This window comes from Anabrus simplex, chromosome 2, assembly GCF_040414725.1.
Source record: "Anabrus simplex isolate iqAnaSimp1 chromosome 2, ASM4041472v1, whole genome shotgun sequence".
In the NCBI taxonomy this organism is placed as follows: Eukaryota; Metazoa; Arthropoda; class Insecta; order Orthoptera; family Tettigoniidae; genus Anabrus; species Anabrus simplex.
In genome coordinates this window covers 844075067-844099470 of record NC_090266.1, presented here as the reverse complement: position 1 = coordinate 844099470, position 24404 = coordinate 844075067, and the positions used below count along the sequence as shown (strand labels likewise).

Sequence of the window (24404 nt, the reverse complement as noted above, 5' to 3'; positions counted from 1 at the left end):
ATACAATACTTTAAATATGGATCAGTAATGACGCCTATCATACAGTAGTACGCAGATCAAAGGCGACTACTGAAATCTGACAACATGTGGAAAAAAGTGGGAGATATTGCACGATGAAACATGACGCATGATTTTCCAAAAGACGCTTTGGTTTCACATATGTTCAGTAGAAAGTAGAAGTCATAAGCTTTAATTCGACTGTCATCACGTCGTTCAAAGACTCCGATTACCGGACCGATATTTTGAGCAGCGACATATTTCATCTCCCCCCTGACCATTTGTCCGGAGGCTATAAGTATGACCTGGACCCAGATAATGTATCTCATTCTCATCCGTGTAGCTGCAGTGGTAACACCTTACCTTGTTGTCGTCTGTGTAGTTGCAGCTCAACATATTAGAAGTGGACCTGGATATCAGTTACTTGGATATCAGTGTACCAAGTGTTGTGCCATTGAAGAAATACATCAATGTGATTTAATATTTTTACGGAATAAGCCGTGTGGTACAAGTTAATGTACATAATTGCCGAATAGAAGCCTTAATTTGGCATTTTAACATCACAATCGTCGAAGATAGTTAATTATGACTTATGGTGCAATCACCAACGGAGGGCAAACGCTTCAGGTTATTTAGCGTGGTGAGACAGTTAATATATGCAGGGGCTAATTATCACCGCTCCTGAGCATTTAAGAACGAGTGACATTTAGCAAAAACTAAATAACTGTTCTTGACAAATTTAATATTCGCATCCTTCAGGGACATTCGTTGGGATAGTCTGTGTGACGGTCAGGGAATGAACAGTGATTTTTACAAACTTATCACTACTTACGTCAATCTATTTCAACTTAAGAGTGGATCTTATTACAAGTAGGCCCCCTTTGAAAGTGCATAAAACAGTATTTGATAACTCATTCTCTATTTTTCTGTATGTTCGTGAGTGGTCGTCGAACCCAAGACTCGGAGCCTACAAGAGTCGCGCCTGAGTGCCTGTGATCAGCTTTACAAGGATCGTCCCGAAATCCAACTGAGAAAACAGCAGTTCGAGTCATGGATCGTCGTATGAAGAAGAACCAAGGACTACTACGAACAAGAATATTCATCATTTTCGTGTAAAGATCTAAGATGTACCCTAGATGACAGCAAGCCTTACTCACCAAGTGTTAAGTACATACTTTTATGTACCCTAAACACGAGAGATGCATGCCAGTAATAATAATAGTTGTAAATATTATAATGTCATAATTAAATACTGAATATGTAAGGAATATTATGCGCGTATGACTGGGAAAGATTTATTATGATTAGTTAGGATCATCAAGTGATTTTTAAGATAATCATTGATATTTAACAAAATTCATTTGCATGAATTATTATATAGACTCCAAAGTTCTTAACTTATATGAACTATCTTTGGGAAGAACGGCATGTTAGCTGGATTTATATTTCTTCGTCTGGTAAAGATCTTCAGAGTAGTTTGGATATAAATTATACGTTTGCGATTCAGGTATTTGTAATCCCGGATAATATTAGATAATCATTGGAGTTGATCCAAACCGAGGTGTAATTAATTTATAATTATATATGAAATTGTGAGAAGAATTAAATAGCCTGAAATAATGGAGTCTTCTCTGTGAATTAAATGAACAGATTGAGATACGATGGCAAGACATGAGAGGGCGAAGCTGTAACATGTTATGTTGTTGGAGTGATAAGGAAGAATAAATAATGATAGCTGTTGTGAGATATTAAATTGGGCTGAATATATAGCCAGATAACGAGTAATAAGAAATAATGGCTTTCAAGTGAGTGCATACTTGACAATAAGCCGAGATGATATGTAAGGAAAATGAAAGAGAGAGTGACGGACGATTTATGGTGTCCAAAGCCTAGGGCTGCTTACAGCTGTTATTGTGATTGACAGGTATATGCCGGTCGACTTTAGGCCGAGCAAACTTTGCAGTCTCCAGCAAAGCGATGTTAATGGACTAAGCTCCTTTCATTCACCAAAGTAGTCTCAATTGTATTCTAATTATACGTTGCGAGTAACACGGATAATTTCCGGATTTTGTGAAGGATAGATCCCTTCTCATGCTAAGCATTAATTTAGCCTCTGATTGGAGTTGAAAATTTTTTACCTTGGAAGCCGAAGCCTGTTGGTTCGAATGATGCTGGAGCGAAGATTTAACCAGATATTATGGCTTGGTTAAGCCGTATCTTCAAGATGTGTTGTGTAAATATATTTGATATTTTTTATATGTATGTTTCTGTGTGTTTTATTATTTCCCAAAGTATACTATGGTGATGGGTTTGATTCCAGCTTTGACTGATTGTCTTTAAATATATAATCTGTTAGGTAAACCCAGGATACGCACATATATGTTCAGCGTGTATGTTCATCGTAAGTGTTCAATGTAAATATATATTTGTCGTGGTCAAATGGATCACATGTTCGATACTCGGCAATGCAATCTCGTGTGTATAACAGATGTGCTTATATTGTGTTACATTTTTTTTCTCTCTATCCAAATCATGACTAGTAAATAAAGGATACCTGGTTCTTACCCAGGAGGCTCGAGTTCGATCCCCGGTACCGGAACCATATTTAATATCCATTTGTGACGAGAGTTTAACAAATAAAGGATACCCTTTATTTTCCATGTTTTTAAATAAATACACTGACTGACAGAGCAAATGAACACCAAGAAGGATTGGTCAGAACTTTATGCCAATTGCAGGGTAGACTGACGTCACTGAGGTGTGCTCATGATGTGAAATGCGCCGCTGTGCTGCGCACGTAGCGAACGATAAATGGGACACGGCGTTGGCGAATGGCCCACTTCGTACCGTGATTTCTCAGCCGACAGTCATTGTAGAACGTGTTGTCGTGTGCCACAGGACACGTGTATAGCTAAGAATGCCAGGCCGCCGTCAACGGAGGCATTTCCAGCAGACAGACGACTTTACGAGGGGTATGGTGATCGGGCTGAGAAGGGCAGGTTGGTCGCTTCGTCAAATCGCAGCCGATACCCATAGGGATGTGTCCACGGTGCAGCGCCTGTGGCGAAGATGGTTGGCGCAACGACATGTGGCACGTGCGAGGGGTCCAGGCGCAGCCCGAGTGACGTCAGCACGCGAGGATCGGCGCATCCGCCGCCAAGCGGTGGCAGCCCCACACGCCACGTCAACCGCCATTCTTCAGCATGTGCAAGACACCCTGGCTGTTCCAATATCGACCAGAACAATTTCCCGTCGATTGGTTGAAGGAGGCCTGCACTCCCGGCGTCCGCTCAGAAGACTACCATTGACTCCACAGCATAGACGTGCACGCCTGGCATGGTGCCGGGCTAGAGTGACTTGGATGAGGGAATGGCGGAACGTCGTGTTCTCCGATGAGTCACGCTTCTGTTCTGTCAGTGATAGTCACCGCAGACGAGTGTGGCGTCGGCGTGGAGAAAGGTCAAATCCGGCAGTAACTGTGGAGCGCCCTACCGCTAGACAACGCGGCATCATGGTTTGGGGCGCTATTGCGTATGATTCCACGTCACCTCTAGTGCGTATTCAAGGAACGTTAAATGCCCACCGCTACGTGCAGCATATGCTGCGGCCGGTGGCACTCCCGTATCTTCAGGGGCTGCCCAATGCTCTGTTTCAGCAGGATAATGCCCGCCCACACACTGCTCGCATCTCCCAACAGGCTCTACGAGGTGTACAGATGCTTAAGTGGCCAGCGTACTCTCCGGATCTCTCACCAATCGAACACGTGTGGGATCTCATTGGACGCCGTTTGCAAACTCTGCCCCAGCCTCGTACGGACGACCAACTGTGGCAAATGGTTGACAGAGAATGGAGAATCATCCCTCAGGACACCATCCGCACTCTTATTGACTCTGTACCTCGACGTGTTTCTGCGTGCATCGCCGCTCGCGGTGGTCCTACATCCTACTGAGTCGATGCCGTGCGCATTGTGTAATCTGCATATCGGTTTGAAATAAACATCAATTATTCGTCCGTGCCGTCTCTGTTTTTCCCCAACTTTCATCCCTTTCGAACCACTCCTTCTTGGTGTTGCATTTGCTCTGTCAGTCAGTGTATATAAATTCATATATCAGTGTATGTTGGTCGAGTGAATTGGTGTACGTCAAGAACTCGTTATGCCAAGACAACTTCAAGAAAGGAAGGCATATAATGTATATAACTGTGTCAGTTCAAGTGCTTTTTTTGCTCACATGTGAGATAGAATATTATTTGTGTGGTTCACCTCAGTGTAAATAAAATGTTTAGAATATATACTTGAACGGAGATTCTTCTCATTTAACAAATATTTGCAAATTCCTCTCATATTATAGAATCCTACTTTCATTATTTTAGATAGTGCCTATTTTATTTCTTTATCGAACATTCCATTACCCATATTGCTCTACGAATTCAGCCGGTGATCTTATGAAAGTAGGGAGCATGAGACTTCAAGCCTGGTAAGTGACTTCTGACGGTTCTCATCCAAATGTTCCATCTGTACATCTGTTTGTGAAACCAAGTTAAATAATATTGCCCTAATTATACCCAGAGTAAGCCTCATTTGTTGCCCAAGTAACGGGGCCAGTTTCATTTTGTCGCCTGTTGTGTTCAGAGCTGGTTCATACTTAATTTAGTGCGACGATTAAAGCCCTAACGGTTGCATTTGGCGCCCAGCGTGTTAGGGACAGGGTTCATACCCATGTTATGGCACTAAACCAGCACTCGATGTGCTAAGGGCAGGGTTTATACCCATGTCGAGGCATTGAACTAGCATTTACTGCGTTAAGGGCCGGTTTTATATTATGCTACGGCACTAAATTGGCACTTTTTGTGTAGAGGCTACTTTTATATCCATGCCATGCCACTAATATAATGCCGAACATGTAAGAGGCAGTTTTCATACCCGTGTTGCGGTAGATTTTAAATGTCTTCGCAACACAAGGCGCTATAATATTTGCATATTAGAATTGATGGTTATGTTAATTTTGTTTCACAAATATATAGCCCGATATTAAGGCAAGAGCTTGAATACCGCTACTGTAATAAGGGAACACCTAATACCAAGTAGTAATACCGAATCGGTATGGTACAAACTAAATAGATGGAAATATCGAATTTATTCCGAATAATATTTTGATAGGAGAGAGGAATACAAAGTTTAGGGAGTCAGAGCGTGTGAGTATAGTATTTATAGTGAATAAATATGTCGGATGGAGTGCTTAAGGCACAACCAGAGACAACGTTACCACGTGCAATGATATTTAAATGAGTGACGGAAATAAATTAATTTTATATGATAGGGAGAAGAATGAAAATCGTGTCTCCAGATTAAATGGAAAAGTACACGGTAGTCACTCAAAATTATAATAGACCCGAGAAAATTATGGAATTTGAAATTCTATGGGGAACAACGAAATGCTTTTCCCAAATTTGAGGATAAAGTAACTAAGTCGAATTCTTCAAATTTTGCTAGTTACGGGTCTAGGCAAAAGGTGATGCATTGTTGCAAGCCTTGGTAGCTTAGGGGCGTATCCCATTGTGAAAATTTAGCGATCGCGGTCAAGAGGGGATGCCTCATCCTACTACTCTTGAACTTGTTGTGATAAACAGTGCGATGTTGACAGCTCATAGACGGGTAATTATCTGCTAAAGCTTTTTACCAATCTTGAAGGTGATGACATCCAATGTTTATTAAATGTACCATGTTTCCGGTATATATAAATTATCGAGCCCAGTACCGGTCGCGAATTTCAGTAACTTTTATTTTCTAGGGGCTAATTTAAAATCATTTACAGAATATATCGGGACAGGATGATTGATAAGTTGTGTACATGTACTGATAGAACCACTAATAATTATTAGGAGGCGTGATATGGCTGTTTTGAAGCTTGTTTTTTATATGATTATTTTTCAAAAACATGCCTAATTAAAACTGGAAATCTAAAGTCATGATTTGGAAGTAGTATGGTTTGCTTGATTTTGGGGGTACAGTTTCTCAAAATAGTGTTGTGATAGATGTGCTAGCGTTAAAGGAGATGTTGGAACAATGGAAGGCCGATAGTGACAGGCGGGATGAACAAACGAAGGCAGAGCACAAAGAACTTTTTAATAAATTGAAAGAATGTTTTTTGGCAGGATCAGGCCAATGCAGACATTAAAGAACGTTTTGATCGTCAAACTGAACAGATAGACTGTCTCACTGAACGCATGGATGACCAAGAGGCGTTGACAAAAGCCCATGCCGTGGAATGTAATACTCAGATCAACACTGTAACGGAAAAACTAGAGACTATGAATATCCAATTGGTGAAAATCGAAGGCCGCATGACTACCCAAGAGGTTAAAATTGAAGATTTAGGAGCTAAAACAGGGACAATTATAAAAGACGTTGTAACGCTACAAGGGCATGTAGAGCAGCTTACAGCGAAGTCCGAGGATCTAGAGGGACAGTTGGAAAAGGCCGCGGAGGAAAATGAAGTTAAATTCAATGAGGTACATGAATTAATTGACAGACGGCTAAACCGTGTAAAGGAAGATGTTAGTTTGGACGTAGGAAGAAAGCAACGGGAAATTCGTGGTCAATTGCAGGAATTACCTGAGAAGACTGACAAAGGGAGTTGGAAAACTCATAAGACGTGCATACAGATGGACAATGATGATGAATGGATCAGGAAGCTTAAGACAGAGGACAAAGAAGAAGAGAAAGACCGATAAGGTGAAATATCGGGAGAAGAAGAAGAAGAAGAGAGATTTACCAGTGGTCCGGAAGATTGCATTTAAGGTTGCTCTTCATGAGGGCTTAATTAAAGAACTCCAGAAATTTCTGAAATGGATCAAAGGGATGGACAACTTTACAAGTTACCAGCGGTTGTCCAGGATATTGAAGAGATGCGTTACTGAGCCAAATCAGCTGCATGATGATATTCAGTTCGTCAGGAACAAATTGGAGAGGAAGTATGTCAATAAAACGACACGTCAGAACGTATTCGGAAGACACCTAAAAAAAAGGAAAGTCTTACCCCAGCTCAGAATTCCAGACAAGCTACGCACTCAAGAGGAGGAGGCGGTTGAAGAAAGAGAAAGTGGTCGTACCGCATCCCGAGAACAAACGACAAGGGATGTTTGGCTTAAGACCTCGTGCTTTAGAAGTAGGGTTTGGTGACAAAAGGAAAGGTTTATAGGTTAATGACAAGTTACGACTGAATGGAAATGTGTATTGTGTATATACAGCATAACATTAAGACCATCTATGTTGATTAACGGTATGATAAACTATTTGATAAGAATAAAATTAAGTATGAATTTTGGAGGTAGTTTGGATCCTCAAGCAATTGAATACTTCGCGGGAGGCGGAGCTAAAGGAAAGGATGTTAGTTAGTTACTGATGGACCACATGAAAAAGAAATTGACGTCGTCGACGATATTGAAGATGACGAACAATTTCCTGAAATCAATTTCTTATGGAATGAAGATCTACACGACGTAAACGATGATGATAAGTTTACTGACAATGAAGAGTGCAGAAAATAGGCAGGAAAACGAGACCTCGAGATGCAAATTTTATTACCAATATTATTGGAAAGACGCAAGTTAACGCACGAAAAATATCACGATTCGGAAGCAAGATTAAAATTTTCTAATACAGTAACTTGTAACATGATGAATTAGAAAAATCCCTAATTTCGTGATTTTTCTTAGTCGGAGCGGGCGAAGGATGTGACCGTTCATCATCATGCCATGGAGATGTTAGGAGGTCTGGCTAATTATATATGCCGTTTTCCGCAACATCCTGTGACATAACGCAGTAGTTAGCATTCTGTATGTCAAACCGGGGTATGATCCGCGACGCGCCAGTCCGGAAGGAGCATTTTTCCTACGCTGTAATGAGAAGAGGGCAACGCAGTATTGCTAGCCTTGAAACCGCGCTCTCTTTCCGAGCGAGCGAGCGAGCGAGCGAGCGAGAAGAGAAGATAACGCTACGCATGGAGATGGAGGTTTTTGGAGACCGGGCCGAATTAAGGTGTGTTAACTTTTGAAAAATAAATGCCCACTATAAATTCAACACCGCATTCATTAGTACCACCTCACCATAATTTACGAAAAAGAGGAAGAAGAAGAATACTTCTATATGAAATAATTTTTCTAAATTTATAAATCAGGTCCCATTCGAACCAATGTATTTTAGGCTGACTGTCAATGCATATAAATACAATACTTAAAATATAGATCAAGAATGACGCCTATCATACAGTAGTACGCAGATCAAAGGCGACTACTGAAATCTGACAACATGTGGAAAAAAGTGGGAGATATTGCACGATGAAACATGACGCATGATTTTCCAAAAGACGCTTTGGAAATTATGAATAACCTACTGATCGCTTTGGTTTCACATATGTTCAGTAGAAAGTAGAAGTCATAAGCTTTAATTCGACTGTTATCACGTCGTTCGAAGACTCCGATTACCGGACCGATATTTTGAGCAGCGACATATTTCATCTCCCCCCTGACCATTTGTCCGGAGGCTATAAGTATGACCTGGACCCAGATACTATATCTCATTCTCATCCGTGTAGCCGCAGTGGTAACACCTTACCTTGTTGTCGTCTGTGTAGTTGCAGCTCAACATATTAGAAGTGGACCTGGATATCAGTTACTTGGATATCAGTGTACCAAGTGTTGTGCCATTGAAGAAATACATCAATGTGATTTAATATTTTTACGGAATAAGCCGTGTGGTACAAGTTAATGTACATAATTGCCGAATAGAAGCCTTAATTTGGCATTTTAACATCACAATCGTCGAAGATAGTTAATTATGACTTATGGTGCAATCACCAACGGAGGGCAAACGCTTCAGGTTATTTAGCGTGGTGAGACAGTTAATATATGCAGGGGCTAATTATCACCGCTCCTGAGCATTTAAGAACGAGTGACATTTAGCAAAAACTAAATAACTGTTCTTGACAAATTTAATATTCGCATCCTTCAGGGACATTCGTTGGGATAGTCTGTGTGACGGTCAGGGAATGAACAGTGATTTTTACAAACTTATCACTACTTACGTTAATCTATTTCAACTTAAGAGTGGATCTTGTTAAAAGTAGGTCCCCTTTGAAAGTGCATAAAACAGTATAACTCATTCTCCATTTTTCTGTATGTTCGTGAGTGGTCGTCGAACCCAAGACTCGGAGCCTACAAGAGTCGCGCCTGAGTGCCTGTGATCAGCTTTACAAGGATCGTCCCGAAATCCAACTGAGAAAAGAGCAGTTCGAGTCATGGATCGTCGTATGAAGAAGAACCAAGGACTACTACGAACAAGAATATTCATCATGTTCGTGTAAAGATCTAAGATGTACCCTAGATGACAGCAAGCCTTACTCACCAAGTTTTAAGTACATACTTTTATGTACCCTAAACACGAGAGATGCATGCCAGTAATAATAATATTTGTAAATATTATAATGTCATAATTAAATACTGAATATGTAGGGAACATTATGCGCGTATGACTGGGAAAGATTTATTATTATTAGTTAGGATCATCAAGTGATTTTTAAGATAATCATTGATATTTAACAAAATTCATTTGCATGAATTATTATATAGACTCCAAAGTTCTTAACTTATATGAACTATCTTTGGGAAGAACGGCATGTTAGCTGGATTTATATTTCTTCGTCTGGTAAAGATCTTCAGAGTAGTTTGGATATAAATTATACGTTTGCGATTCAGGTATTTGTAATCCCGGATAATATTAGATAATCATTGGAGTTGATCCAAACCGAGGTGTAATTAATTTATAATTATATATGAAATTGTGAGAAGAATTAAATAGCCTGAAATAATGGAGTCTTCTCTGTGAATTAAATGAACGGATTGAGATACGATGGCAAGGCATGAGAGGGCGAAGCTGTAACATGTTATGTTGTTGGAGTGATAAGGAAGAATAAATAATGATAGCTGTTGTGAGATATTAAATTGGGCTGAATATATAGCCAGATAACGAGTAATAAGAAATAATGGCTTTCAAGTGAGTGCATACTTGACAATAAGCCGAGATGATATGTAAGGAAAATGAAAGAGAGAGTGACGGACGATTTATGGTGTCCAAAGCCTAGGGCTGCTTACAGCTGTTATTGTGATTGACAGGTATATGCAGGTCGACTTTAGGCCGAGCAAACTTTGCAGTCTCCAGCAAAGCGATGTTAATGGACTAAGCTCCTTTCAATCACCAAAGTAGTCTCAATTCTATTCTAATTATACGTTGCGAGTAACACGGATAATTTCCGGATTTTGTGAAGGATAGATTCCTTCTCATGCTAAGCATTAATTTAGCCTCTGATTGGAGTTGAAAAATTTTTACCTTGGAAGCCGAAGCCTGTTGGTTCGAATGATGCTGGAGCGAACATTTAACCAGATATTATGGCTTGGTTAAGCCATATCTTCAAGATGTGTTGTGTAAATATATTTGATATCTTTTATATGTATGTTTCTGTGTGTTTTATTATTTCCCAAAGTATACTATGGTGATGGGTTTGATTCGAGCTTTGACTGATTTTCTTTAAATATATAATCTGTTAGGTAAACCCAGGATACGCACATATATGTTCAGCGTGTATGTTCATCGTAAGTGTTCAATGTAAATATATATTTGTCGTGGTCAAATGGATCACATGTTCGATACTCGGCAATGCAATCTCGTGTGTATAACAGATGTGCTTATATTGTGTTATATTTTTTTCTCTCTATCCAAATCATGACTAGTAAATAAAGGATACCTGGTTCTTACCCAGGAGGCTCGAATTCGATCCCCGGTGCCGGAACCATATTTAATATCCATTTGTGACGAGAGTTTAACAAATAAAGGGTACCATTCAGTATCCATGTTTTTAATAATAATAATGTTATTTGCTTTACGTCCCACTAACTACTTTTTAAGGTCTTCGGAGACGCCGAGGTGCCGGAATTTAGTCCCGCAGGAGTTCTTTAACGTGCCAGTAAATCTACCGACACGGGGCTGTCGTATTTGAGCACCTTCAAATACCACCGGACTGAGCCAGGATCGAACCTGCCAAGTTGGGGTTAGAAGGCCAGCGCCTTAACCGTCTGAGCCACTCAGCCCGGCTCCGTGTTTTTAAATAAATATATAAATTCATATATCAGTGTATGTTGGTCGAGTGAATTGGTGTACGTCAAGAACTCGTTATGCCAAGACAACTTCAAGAAAGGAAGGCATATAATATATATAACTGTGTCAGTTTAAGTGCTTTTGTTGCTCACATGTGAGATAGAATATTATTTGTGTGGTGCACCTCAGTGTAAATAAAATGTTTAGAATATATACTTGAACGGAGATTCTTCTCATTTAACAAATATTTGCAAATTCCTCTCATATTATAGAATCCTACTTTCATTATTTTAGATAGTGCCTATTTTATTTCTTTATCGAACATTCCATTACCCATATTGCTCTACGAATTCAGTCGGTGATCTTATGAAAGTAGGGAGGATGAGACTTCAAGCCTGGTAAGTGACTTCTGACGGTTCTCATCCAAATGTTCCATCTGTACATCTGTTTGTGAAACCAAGTTAAATAATATTGCCCTAATTATACCCAGAGTAAGCCTCATTTGTTGCCAAACTAATGGGGCCAGTTTCATTTTGTCGCCTGTTGTGTTCAGAGTTGGTTCATACTTAATTTGGTGCGACGATTAAAGCCCTAACGGTTGCAGTACTTTCTGGGATTTTGAGATCATAATTACGGATTTTGGCTAATGTCAGGAATATTTCATCATCATGTTCCACAATTCCGTAGAAGCCGTTTTCAAAACATGGTTTGACGTTATGAATATAGAATCTGGACAAGGAATATGCACATTAGTGACGCATAGTTAGGTATTTTACATGTATTTCTTTGCATAATATGTGTATTTGTATTATGTTTTATTTTGTCAGATAAGTTCTGTTTTGATTGTATACACTAGAAGTTATTTACTATCCGAGAATTTTCAAAGGTCTCATCTGAATATGTAAAGCTGAGAGAACTCACAGGGTTATGCTGGTGGCAGACGCGTTCTTAACAGCTTGGTTTCCCGATAGAGTCGTCACGCTGAGACTGACAATATACTCTCGGAATAACGGAATAACAGACCACTGTGACTGCATTAATCATTTATTTATTATTTATTTATTTATTGTGTGTTTTATATGGCGGGACTCAGGCTATGAAGCCTGCTATTCTGTCCGGCCGTACATACACCTGCAAGAAGAGTTAAATATATACTAAATTATCTACAATCATCATACAGGAACATTATATTTGACTAGTGCCTTATCTAGGTATGAAGGGATATTCCGAACTTTTAAATTGTTTATCTACTCACCACTCACGGTGGATGGATAGATGTTGAAAGCTGGCTCTTGCAGCCACGAAGTCACAGTCACATGGTCTTTGACGAAACTTGGCACACTGCAGCGTATAATGACGTTATTACCCAGGAATCCACCGGGACTCTGTACCTCTGGCTCGTATCTCTGGTTCACAACTGAAACAAGATGAAACAAGGTATTACATACGGCTGAGCACAATAAGATATTTCAGACCTACTCTACAACTGATGCGTCACTGAAGGAGACGTTGACCACAACGTTATATCCTTTGAAACTAATATCAAAATCATTATCAAAATGATTAGTAACCTATTTATGGAAATAATGTTAAAAGGAAATATGCGACTCTTTCTTCAGGTACTTTGCTCCGGAACACACACACACACACACACACACACACACACACACACACACACACACTGGCCTCTGCCTACACAATGAAGCTACTACTATTAATGGCCTACTTATCTTATGGTGTGATAAGCAAGTAGGGTTACCAGGTGTCTCGTATTACATGGGGATTTCCCTTACTTCATGATCTGAAATACTGTCCCGTTTTAACAACATACGGTACGCCTTTTTTCCCATATTTAAGCAAATCACTCCTGACGTGGTTAAACTAATCTATTTACAGTAGCATTTACCGATCCTGCATTTCAGTTAATTATTCTTCATCTAGCGATTCTGTACTATGTTCGAAATATTTAGTAGGGAAGCAAATCGCCGGCGCCGAGCCCAAGAGCGTGACCCGCGGGAACGAAACAGAGGACTCTGGTTTATGTCAACGCATCCATTAACGAAATCCTGCATTCGCTCATTTTCAAATTGAATCAGTCATTTAAGATAAGGCACATATCCAGAAATGTAACTTTTCAGGAGGAGCCAAAAAACTGATTTAAGAGCCAGTCTTGCTATTTAGGTTAAAAAGTATGACTGTTAGTGTTGATGGTTGTGGCTAGGTTACTTGATAAAATATGTAATAAACATGAAGGATTTTTTGGAAATTGGCAGATAAAAATGTATATTTGCCTTTTGTATAATGATGGTTGAATGAAAATCAATTTGGAACAAAAATACATTGTTTACACAGATAAGTTAGACTGTTTTACAATGAAAATAATATCAGTGATGACAGTCAATGAAAATCATCGTCAGTCACACGAGAGTTGGCCACGCATGTATTTAGTTGAAGAAATCTTTGTGGTCCCCCGGACTGCGGACTTCTAGACACTTTAGGTCCCATCGGTAGAAATTGGTTCTTTGTAGGCTAGTTCGTTAGGAAGTTGGACGTTGCTATCTAGTGTCAAACGGAAGATGTGTTCAATAAGTCCGTTGATGAACTGTTTTGTGCGTACGGTCCTGGATCTTTGGCAGCGTAAAGGAAGTACATGAATGATGCTGGCTGGAAACGAATTTTCAAGTTGGCAGGCACTCCCCTACCTCGAGATTCATCAGACCGTTCTCCCCTCTTATAACATTTCTGCCACCATGCAGTAAAATTCAGATTATCTCTAGTCTCTACCAGAATGTCGGTGAACTTGCCATGACGTTTAGGTGACCGTAAGATGATTTCACAAGATTGCTATACGTCATAAATTCGAACAATGTATTTTACATATCCTAGAAAAATCTCTATTACAGGCACTGAATGAATGCACTTGCATAGGGAAGTAATGGTGACATGAGCCTTTTCAATGACTTCCAAACCACACACCAACTTTAAATATCAGCGTGTTACTGGTTGGGTAAGTGTACTTTATGTTGTGGAAAGAAGAATTTTAATCTTCAATATTAAAATCGACAATTTGGACATGTGTCCTTTCTTAAATGAATGATTCAATTATTTTAGTATAAATTGTTAAAACTAGTAGTCAGTGTTATGCTGTGGTGGGGCGAGAGTAAGAAAGTTCATACGAGGTGCTGTTATAACGCGCGATTAAGGGAGATTCAGCATTATTGAAAAAATGTGTTAAGAAGGAATCCATACTTTTCAGTGTCAACTTAGTTAAATGTCCTTTAAAGTTTTTCAGTCTGTCGAACACACAAGTTAAATACTAATATTACACTATAACATACCATACAAAGGAGGGCATCGTTAAGATAGTTCTAGATTTCATGTTCCTAAGTATTAAACAAAAATAAACATTAATATTGTAAATATTTGAGTGTAATTTGATAGAATCTGATGATGTTCTTTAAAGAGCGAAAGATGTCATTCTTTGTCTAATAGTGTGTATTTTTATTCCTTGTTTTCTTTTTACAGATATGTTACAGTGTAATATTTATACTGAACTTGTGTGTTCGACACAATGAAATATTTTAAAGTTAGATAATTGAAAAAGGCTTTTAGTGAAGAAAATCTCGAGTTTTAAAAATTTTATCTAGAAAAAGAAAAATAACAAAATGCTGTAATTAATTTTGAGCCTACAATGTAGTTGTAACTGGTACAGTAAATTATAACTCAGTGTTTTCTAGAGCAAATATCTTTATGTCGTGTCCACATGACCTATCCTTTATTGGCATTTCAGAAACCTGTCAACCACATATGCAAGAGAACACTTGCTGATTAATATAGTTGTTTCAACCATACTGCCGAAGAATGATAATTCTGTACGCTAATTCATTTCCTTACAGAAATACGATTTATTTACGATGTACGTAACAAGACAGAGCCGGGCCCGCGGTGTAGGTGTAGAGTGCCTGCCTCTTACCCGGAGCCCCGGGTTGGATTCCCGGCCACGTCAGGGTCTTTTACCTGCATCTGAGGGCTGGTTCGGGGTCCACTCAGCTTACGTGATTAAAATGAGGAGCTATCTGACGGTGAGATAGCGGCTCCGGTTTAGAAAGCCAAGAATAACGGCCGAGAGGATCCGTCGTGCTGACCACACGACACCTCGTAATCTGTAGGACTTCGGGCTGAGCAGCGGTCGCTTGATAGGCCATGGCCCTTCGAGGCTGTTGTGACATGGAGTGGGGGGGGGGTGTAACAACACGGAAATGCTACACAAACGGCGAAGTAAGTGAATGAGACCCATCCGTTTAAAAATTAAATTTTATGCGCTGAAGCAAACTGTTTCGTTTCTAATCATCCAAATAGTCTCTGTGTGAGCGTTGTTGTCTGCATGCGAAAGTAACTAAAAGTGTTAAACAATATGGAGCTGTTCATTAAGAGTGTATGGATGGCATCGTTAATGGTAATAACCACAATAAATTCACTGGACCTATTTTGCGATCTGTAAAACAATGTTCTTGGTGGAGAAATAGAGATAATGGATTGAAGTGTTAGTGCACGGATGAGCTGTCGCAGGTTTTCGAATTCAGCACGCAAATGTGTACGGCATTAATGATTCGTTTCTTATTTTAATATTTCTGAAATTTGTCGGACGTCCTTAGTCATTTTGTTAGTACTGACTTCACTGAACCGGCTTGGCGCAAATAGTTAAATGTATTATGATTATCAGTAATATACAGTTCAGAAGTGAGTATGGAGTGTCTCAGAGAGAAAGTACCGTTATGAAAGAGGCAAAAATCAGCATGGCTGGTGATCAAAGTATTTAATATTAAGCGCATACATGGAATATATTTTAACTACCTGTGTGGAACATTCAGTTGGCACTAATCTCATGTAACTTGGATTTTAGGATTCATCCTCGCAAGGTCGATCGGAATTTAAGTGAGAGACACACCTGTGTCACGTCACGGAACCACTTCCAGAGCAAACTAATTACATCCCCGTGTCTCTGACGACAATGCTGTAAAGTGTCGCTGTGCGAGTGGGATGGCAATATAACGTATATTTCGTACTTTGCAGGCTTGATAGATCATTGTCCCCCCGGCTTTCTCCGGATTACTTGGGATCGGCACTACATGCAGATTAAGCCCAGTTTCACTGCCCGAAACGTTCATGATGCCAACCCCTTGTAGAGGGATGTATTCACTATTGTGTTTATCTGCGGTGGTTGGTAGTATTAGGTGCTGTGTGCATATGAAGAGATGTGTTACGAGACAAGCACGGACACCCAGTCCCAAAACCAGTTGAATTAACCAGATGCGGTTAAAGACACTAATGCGACCGTGAATCGAACATGGGTTCATGAGAACTGACGGTCACTGACCATTCATCCAAGGAGCCGGACACATGGTAGATAGGTTACTCGTATGAAATAAAAAATAATGAATGCATATTTTTTACATTGTCAGCCTAGTCTATTGCTTCAAAATGAAAAACAGCTGGTTAGGATCTGAATCCATATGGTTCTCAGACGTATGTGCAATAATGGAATAGAATGTCCGGCCATTGGATTTCAGACTGAAGAGCATCAAACAATAGCAATTTACTTTGGCAGCAAAACCGAAGATATTCATACTAGAACTTTGTCAGGAAGGCAACAAAGTATAAGTGTATTGATAAAGATGTATTAATACTTTAAATAAAGGGTTACTTCATCATCACAGAGCGAGTTCGCTACGCGATACTGGTCGTGCAGTTGTAAACATGAATTCAATAAATAGTTGGTTAGAACGGTGGCCCTAAATATAGTTTTCCGTGGTCTCCCACCAAACACTCCAGAAGCTAGAGGATGGTTCGTGGACATACCTGGCGAACAGACCTGCAATACAACGCCAGAGTACTTTTTAAGAATGTTTGCGAAAGGGTTGAGGAACAAGTGATGTCATTGATACAGCCCGACTTAAGATGCCCTCCAACAACAGGAACAGGAATTGGACTTACTACATCTCTGTAAAGAGTGGAATGCCATCTTTTACTATTTCCTGCTGGATGCATCTGTCTCTTAGCACAGGCCAGAGCAAAATGTAGAAGTCCCAGTCTCATTTGTGCCTATGAGTTGGTGGAAGCTGCTGAGGTATGGGTGGTGATGACTTATGAGTCATGACATTCACAGCACAAAATAGCGAGTTTGAGAGTTATGAAAGGTTTTGTTGATGGGGTCGGTCGCTTTGCAATAGCACTGTCTGGTCCAGTGAGGAAACCAAGGGCAAATTATTTAACTCCTCATCTTGGCTATTATGCCTCATTTTGGCACCGCCATCGGTTATTGCCTTTTCGTTTATAACAGCATAAATTTTCGTGGTTCTGTTTGAGGACTCAACCAGCCTCTAGGCCGAAGACTTGTCTCGAGCCTTTGAACATACCATCCCATTTGGCGAAAGCAACGGTATATGGTAAACCTGAAAATGGTTGTCCTGTGACTATTTTTGGTGCCTAACGACGTCTTCAGGTGTATGCTGACTGAACCCTGTGGCACTTAACGGCCAAACAGCGGTCTTCTGGGGACGTTGTACTCTGTGGACGTACGCCACTCCACGATAGACTGGAGTATTCACTCTTTTGGAATCTTACTATAAATGAGACTATGTAGAACGTGCAGGATACGGACCACTGTTATTAGCGTATGGACCAGGAGTATACATTTTCGTCTTACTCCACCTTGCCTCCCATCACTTGGCCATCTTCACTCCTGCTTGGAGGGGAAGCAGTAATAACTATCACCGTAACTACCCCTACCACTGTTCACACTTGGCAGTACAATCGAATCCTGGTTATTCTGCTGATATCTGCTCTGTTGAAATAGAGGGAAGTTTTATTTTTTAAGCATAATAAAGTGCATTCAACCAGTAATTTGTTGGTTGTGAGTTTGGACAGAAAAAATGGACAAGATTGAGTCCTACCCAGGACTCATACAACTTGCTTGCTCTAATTTAGTTCACCCCACTTTTTTCTTACCTGACTGGTCAAGCAGTAGTAAGCAGTAAAAATATTGGAAATGAATATCCTTGGTATATACTTCTTCCATTTGCCCCACGGTGTTTCCTTTGCATAGCGTAGTGTTGACGGGCTCTTTGATTATATTAGCTAAGTGAACAAGCCTGGCTCCTTGGCTGGATGGTCAACGTACTGACCTCCGGTTCAGAAAGCCGCAGGTTCGATTCCCGACCGGACAGAAGGTTTTAAAACCGTATGTTTAGTCCCCTTGGTTCGCGTACAGTGTGTTTGCGTTCATTTTAATACACTATTTGTCTACATACAACACGCTAAACTACTACAGAAACACACATTATTTTTTTGCTAGTGGCTTTACGTTGCACCGACACAGATAGGTCTTCCGGCGACGATGGGATAGGAAAGGCCTAGGAGTTGGAAGTGGCCGTGGCCTTAATTAAGGTACAGCCCCAGCATGTGCCTGGTGTGAAAATGGGAAACCACGGAAAACCATCTTCAGGGCTGCCGACAGTGGGATTCGAACCCACTATCGCCCGATTCAAGCTCACAGCTGCGAGCCCCTAACCTCATGGCCAACTCGCCCGGTCACGCAAAATTGAAAACATCCATCCACATAGGGTTGGTGTTAGGAGGACATCCGGCCGTAAAAACGGGCCAAATTCCCCATAAAGTTCCGATCACAAAATAGTGAGAAATGCCCAAGAGAAAAAAAGCGACGTTGAATAAACAAACGTTTCACGTCGAGAGCAAGCACAATATATGGTCTGTTCTGTGCCAGCAGCGATGTGTTACACACTGACTGCTTCTGATCATGTTTACGGCGTCGGAATGCGGCTTGGTAGGTCATTATGAGTCGGACTGTTTGGGAACATAGCAGGATACTCTTTACATGTCACTATAAATAATTAATATTCCTCCACTGGATTGCATTTCCCTATTACGTTTATTTCTTAATATAGTTCTTGATCTAGGGGCCAACGTTGCCAACGTTCAAACTCTGGGTGAAGTCAACGATAGGCTGACAAAGTTTAAAATTCTTCAGCAAAGACAGAACCTGAACTATGGGCCAATGGTGGAATCCAATGATAATTCACTAAGTGAGTTGGCAACGCAGTTCGCGGCCTGTAGCTCTTAGCTTGCATTCGGGAGTTAGAGGGTTCGAACCTCACTGTCCGCATTTCTGAAAGTTTTCCCAATTTTATATCAGGCAAATATGGAGCTGTACCCCCAATTACACACCGCGGTTGCTTCCTTCCCATTCCCAGCCCTATCCTATCCCATAATCGCCTGAAAAACTCTCTGAGTCGGTGCGATGGAAAACAAAATAGCAGAAGAGATAAGGTCAATTCGCCATCTGAACCATAGCGACCAAAAATTAACTTAAAATTATACGAACAATGACTTAGAATAGCACATTGAAATTAACGTCAAAAGTTTTGAGAAGTACTGTATGTCATCAATAGGATATAATTACCCAATTATGAATTATAGTATGCAATACAGAGTTACAAGAACGTGTAAGAGGCTTGGGCAGAACATTACATTAATGAAACATGAAATGATTTATGAAACTTTTATGCTATACACAACAAGCGTGTTATTAGCAGAAGTTTGAATGTGGAAGTAACAAACAGCATGGTTAAGCTCGTAGCATACAGGGACAAGTAATTACAATATAGTAGACACTACAACCACAGAGATCATTATCAGACATAATTCACATGTGTCTTTTACACATGGAGTTGCTAACGACGAAGTCCTATGACTCTAAAATGAAAGGAAGCAAAAACAACAACATAAAGTCACGGAAAATTTAGACACATTCATAGGAAACAAGGGCTTCCAAAGTAGAAGCTGCTCTTGACAGAGTTGTAAGTCATTGTTAGTCAAGTCGGCTGGTGTGCACACACCAGTGATCCAGTTCTTACACCTTCACGTCCCCTCCCTACAACATGCTGCGAGCGTTTTTATCTCATACCATAGTTTCTTCAGCCGTACTGTATCAAGGTCGTGCCGAAGAGCATATGAACACATTCTGTTCAACGCTTCTTCAGCTACTATCCGTCCCACAAGTCCCTGGAGTGCCGAGATTCGGATCTGAAAAGGATAATTTTTCAATTTGCTTTACGTCGCACAGACACAGATAGTTCTTATGGCGACGGTGTGACAGGTAAGGGCTACGAGTGGCAAGGAAAGTGACCGTGGTCTTGATTAATTGTCTGGTGTGAAATGGGCAACCACGGAAAACCATCTGCAGGGCTATCGACAGTGGGGTTCGAACTCACTATCTCCCGAATGAAAGGGATCATTACTGAGCCAGTAACTCTCATATGGACCTTTTCTATAAGCTGCTTTTAAATGCCAACAGACTGATACGGAATTCTACCTGGCAAACTTAAGTAAAGAAGGTAATTGATCTAACTCTTATCCAGTTACACTTTTAGCCTGTAAAATAGGAAAGGAAAGGTAGGAAAAAATGGAATAAAATCATAAATTGACGAATCTTGAGCCACGATCGTTGAAATTCGCGTAGCACTTGTTTGACTTGCTCTGTAGTTTAACAATAACGGGCTTACAGGCTACTGGTATTCACAGAACGTCAGGAGGTGTCAGCCCGATTGAATTTTTAATCTGTACCACGCTCTTGGCTTTCGATAACGTATACAAAAGTGTATTTGAAACTTACTGTTTCTATCAATATATACTCGGACGTCATTTAGTTCGGTCATCTGAAGGGTTATCTCTGGCACGGGTTCACAAAAGAGAACGTGTCGTGTTCTGGCTGTCACTGACCGCGCGGGTAAAATAACACAAAGAAGTCAGAATCATATATACAAGAGTAATATTTAGCTCATACTCATCACTCGGTGTGTGTATGTTCGTCTTCATGAAGAAAGATTTTATTGAGCAGTACGCCATAAATCACATTAATTAATATTGACCTAACCATCCGTTATACATTACACACCGAGTAACCAAACGTCACGTGAAGGGGTGTCGCATTAGAAAGTGTGCCGTATATGACACCTGAGTGTTGCGGCTAGCTGCAGAGTAGTTAAGCAGTCTGTCACAGACACCACAGAGGTCAGTGACGTGCATGGACCAAGGAACAGTAGCAGCGTGTGGTATGGTCCAATGAATCCCGGTTCAAGTTGTATCGAACTGATGGGCGCGTGAGAGTGTGAGGTATGCCCCATGAAGCTCTGGATTCTGCGTGTCAACATGGTTGTGTCCAGGTGGTAGGTGGCTCAGTTCTCGTCTGGGCAGCGTGCTAATGGTCGCAATTAGGCCCCATTGTCCGGCTGCAGGGAGCGCTGACAGGTGCACGTTATGTAGACATTCTTTCAGATCATCTGCATCCCTTTCTGGCCGTAGAGTATCCTGATGGTGATGCCATATTTCAACAAGACAATGCGCCATGTCACCGCTCTGTGGTGGCACGCAGGTGATTGGAGGAGCACTCCAATGAAGTTACGACCATGGATTGGCCCCCCAGATCCCCCGATCTGAATCCAGTCCAGCACATATGGGATGCTGCCGATGCTGGTGTATGTTCCATGTACCCCGCACCAAATACACAAGAACAAGATGCGTGGGTCCAGATCCCTCCAGAACGATTCTAACACCTTGCAGAGTCGATGCCTCGCCGTATTGCTGACGTTTCGAGGGGTAGCGGAGGAGCAACTCGTTATTAACATCACATTCAGTGTCTTCTCATGACTAATGACCACTCAGTGTAAAATATACGAGTATTTATGATGTTCGGACAGCTTTGTTAAGCCGACCACAGGTAACTGGGAAAAGGCGAGGAAGGGGAGACGGTTTAATTAAGTAAGGATGAATAACACTTCTATATTATTATTATTATTATTATTATTATTATTATTATTATTATTATTATTATTATTATTATTATTATTATTCCTGGCCTTATTCCAGTTACTTGGATTCGTAACTCTGTACGGATTAAACCCAGTTTTAGTGCGACGTTAAACCAGTATTAGAATTAATATTATTTTTAAATGTTTCGACTTCCTAACGCGGAATAGAATCATCGTCCCTCCGGGCGAACCAAACACGCCTTTAGCACCCCGAATAGGCAGTCCTTTTAAATAATAATAATAATAATAATAATAATAATAATAATAATAATAATAATAATAATAATAATAATAATAATAGTAGTAATAATAATAATAATAAAAGGCGTAATAAAAAGCTCAGGAACAAGAAGTCTGTGGTGTCCTTCGTAGACTTCACGAAGGCCTATTTTTCTGTTGATCTTTCCATTGCATTCCAAAACCTAAAACAACAAAACAAAAGCGATCATCGAGCAAACCCTCACCGACACCATGTCTAAACTGAAGTTTAGGAGAGAGATTTCATGTGCCCTTGAGGTCATGACAGGAGTTGGGCACCCGTGATCCGTGAGCTGCGTAAAGAAATGACTGACGAAGGAATCGAAAATGGGTTTAGACTTGGCTACAGAAACCTAAACCTGACAATCGATTTCATGGATCATCTGTGCTTAGGGCACAAACTGAGAAGGTGAGACTCCAAATCTCCTTTGGGAAAACGGAGTTCATAATGAATATCAAGCCGGCACCCGGAGAACTAGTATTGGGAAAAGAAAAAAAATCAAGCTAGCAGAAAAAGTTGAAGTGTCTGGGAAAGTGGATAGAACTTAACTCTCCTAGAAAGAAGCCTTCACGTAACGCATGAACAAAATGGAAATAGCATACCAGTTAACTAAGTGTGTCTACAATAAAAGGTCAATATCCTCTGATTCGAAGCTGGAAAACTTCTGCAGTGTTATCCGATCAGAAGATGTAGAATATCTTACAATGAACAAGGAAGGTTTGATTGAAAAACTGGTGGTCAAAGAAAGAAATATTTTCTTAAGAATCTTGGGCCTTGTTAAAGAAATTGGTGAATATGTAAGTCTGCACAACTACGAACTATACACCCTTGAGGAGAAGAAACGACACCAACCGGAAAGTAGGGATAACATTTTATGGACACGTGACGCGAATGAACCCACCAAGATTGGCCAGTCGGATCATTAACTACTGTACTTTCAGGACAAGAAAAGCAATGGTTGACTAACGTAGAAAAAGATCTCGAAGAACTGAAGGTCACACGTAATCGTATACTGGAGCGTTTCCCACTCAATAAGAAACTTCAAATATGACACGGATTCAGCAAAAGCCGAAGCTAAAGACGCGAATGACATGGACACAAGAGAGAAAGGTATAAGACCCAAAACGAAAACGGAAGTATTGGGCAAATCTCAAAGCCCCAAGAAGGAGAAAATGGAAATGGCAAAGTTTATTATTATTATTATTATTATTATTATTATTATTATTATTATTATTATTATTATTATTATTATTATTATTATTATTAATATTCGACGGCCTAGCGGCGTAGGGGTAGAGTGCCTGCCTCTTACGCGGAGGCCCCGGGTTCGATTTCCAGCCAGGACAGGGATTTTTAACTGGATCTGAGGGCTGGTTCGAGGTCCACTCTGCCTACGTGATTACAATTGTGGAGCTATCTGATGGTGAGATGGTGGCCTCGGTCTATGAAGCCAAGAACAACGGCCGAGAGGATCCAACGTGTTGTTGACCACACAACACGTCATAACCTGCAGGCCTTCGGGCTGATCAGCGGTCACTTGGTAGGCCATGGCCCTTCGGGCCTGTTGCGCAATTAGGTTTTATTATTATTATTATTCGCCCTTTCAGTCGATCAACTGTCCTGAATCCAGCTGGCATATCTTCCATCACCGAAGACAATTAGGAACGTTAAGTACTAATTGTGCCTTTACCCTGAAACTAATCACTCATGAAGGTCTCATGGGCTACGGAGTTACGTTTCACTGACCAAGTTAACTTACTGGGATAAGGGGAAGTCAGATGGAGTTCGTTCTGTAAGGAATACAAATAACCCTAATTCAATGCCCATACTTGATACGGTGTATGACGTGGAAAACGATGACAAATAACCCGCACAAAATAAATGTTCATTTTTTATTTCTAACCACCCTGCCGCCTCAGCAGCGTTACGGGGACTTCATTTTTTGATTTTCAACGTGACCGAACATTGTTGGAGGATTACGGAAGTCAGTCATGCGGGATGAGGGAATTGCTGTTGGGAGGTGGGGGAGCCGCTTTTGTATTGACCTCGTGGGCAGCAGAATAGGCCCGAGATATTCTCTGCCTAGGGCAAAGGCAAGCGGCGACTCCCTGGT

At 40.6% G+C, this 24404-nt stretch overlaps 1 protein-coding gene across 1 annotated transcript in view; it reads right to left on the bottom strand.

The window, feature by feature from the left end:
* Nucleotides 1-24404, bottom strand: part of LOC136863709 (cell adhesion molecule Dscam2) — a 1676531-nt gene that overhangs the window by 1101133 nt on the left and 550994 nt on the right. Inside the window, exon 3 of the mRNA XM_068226050.1 lies at nucleotides 12402-12563. Within this exon, the coding sequence (XP_068082151.1) occupies nucleotides 12402-12563 (162 nt within the window). The remainder of the gene's footprint in view (nucleotides 1-12401; nucleotides 12564-24404) is intronic.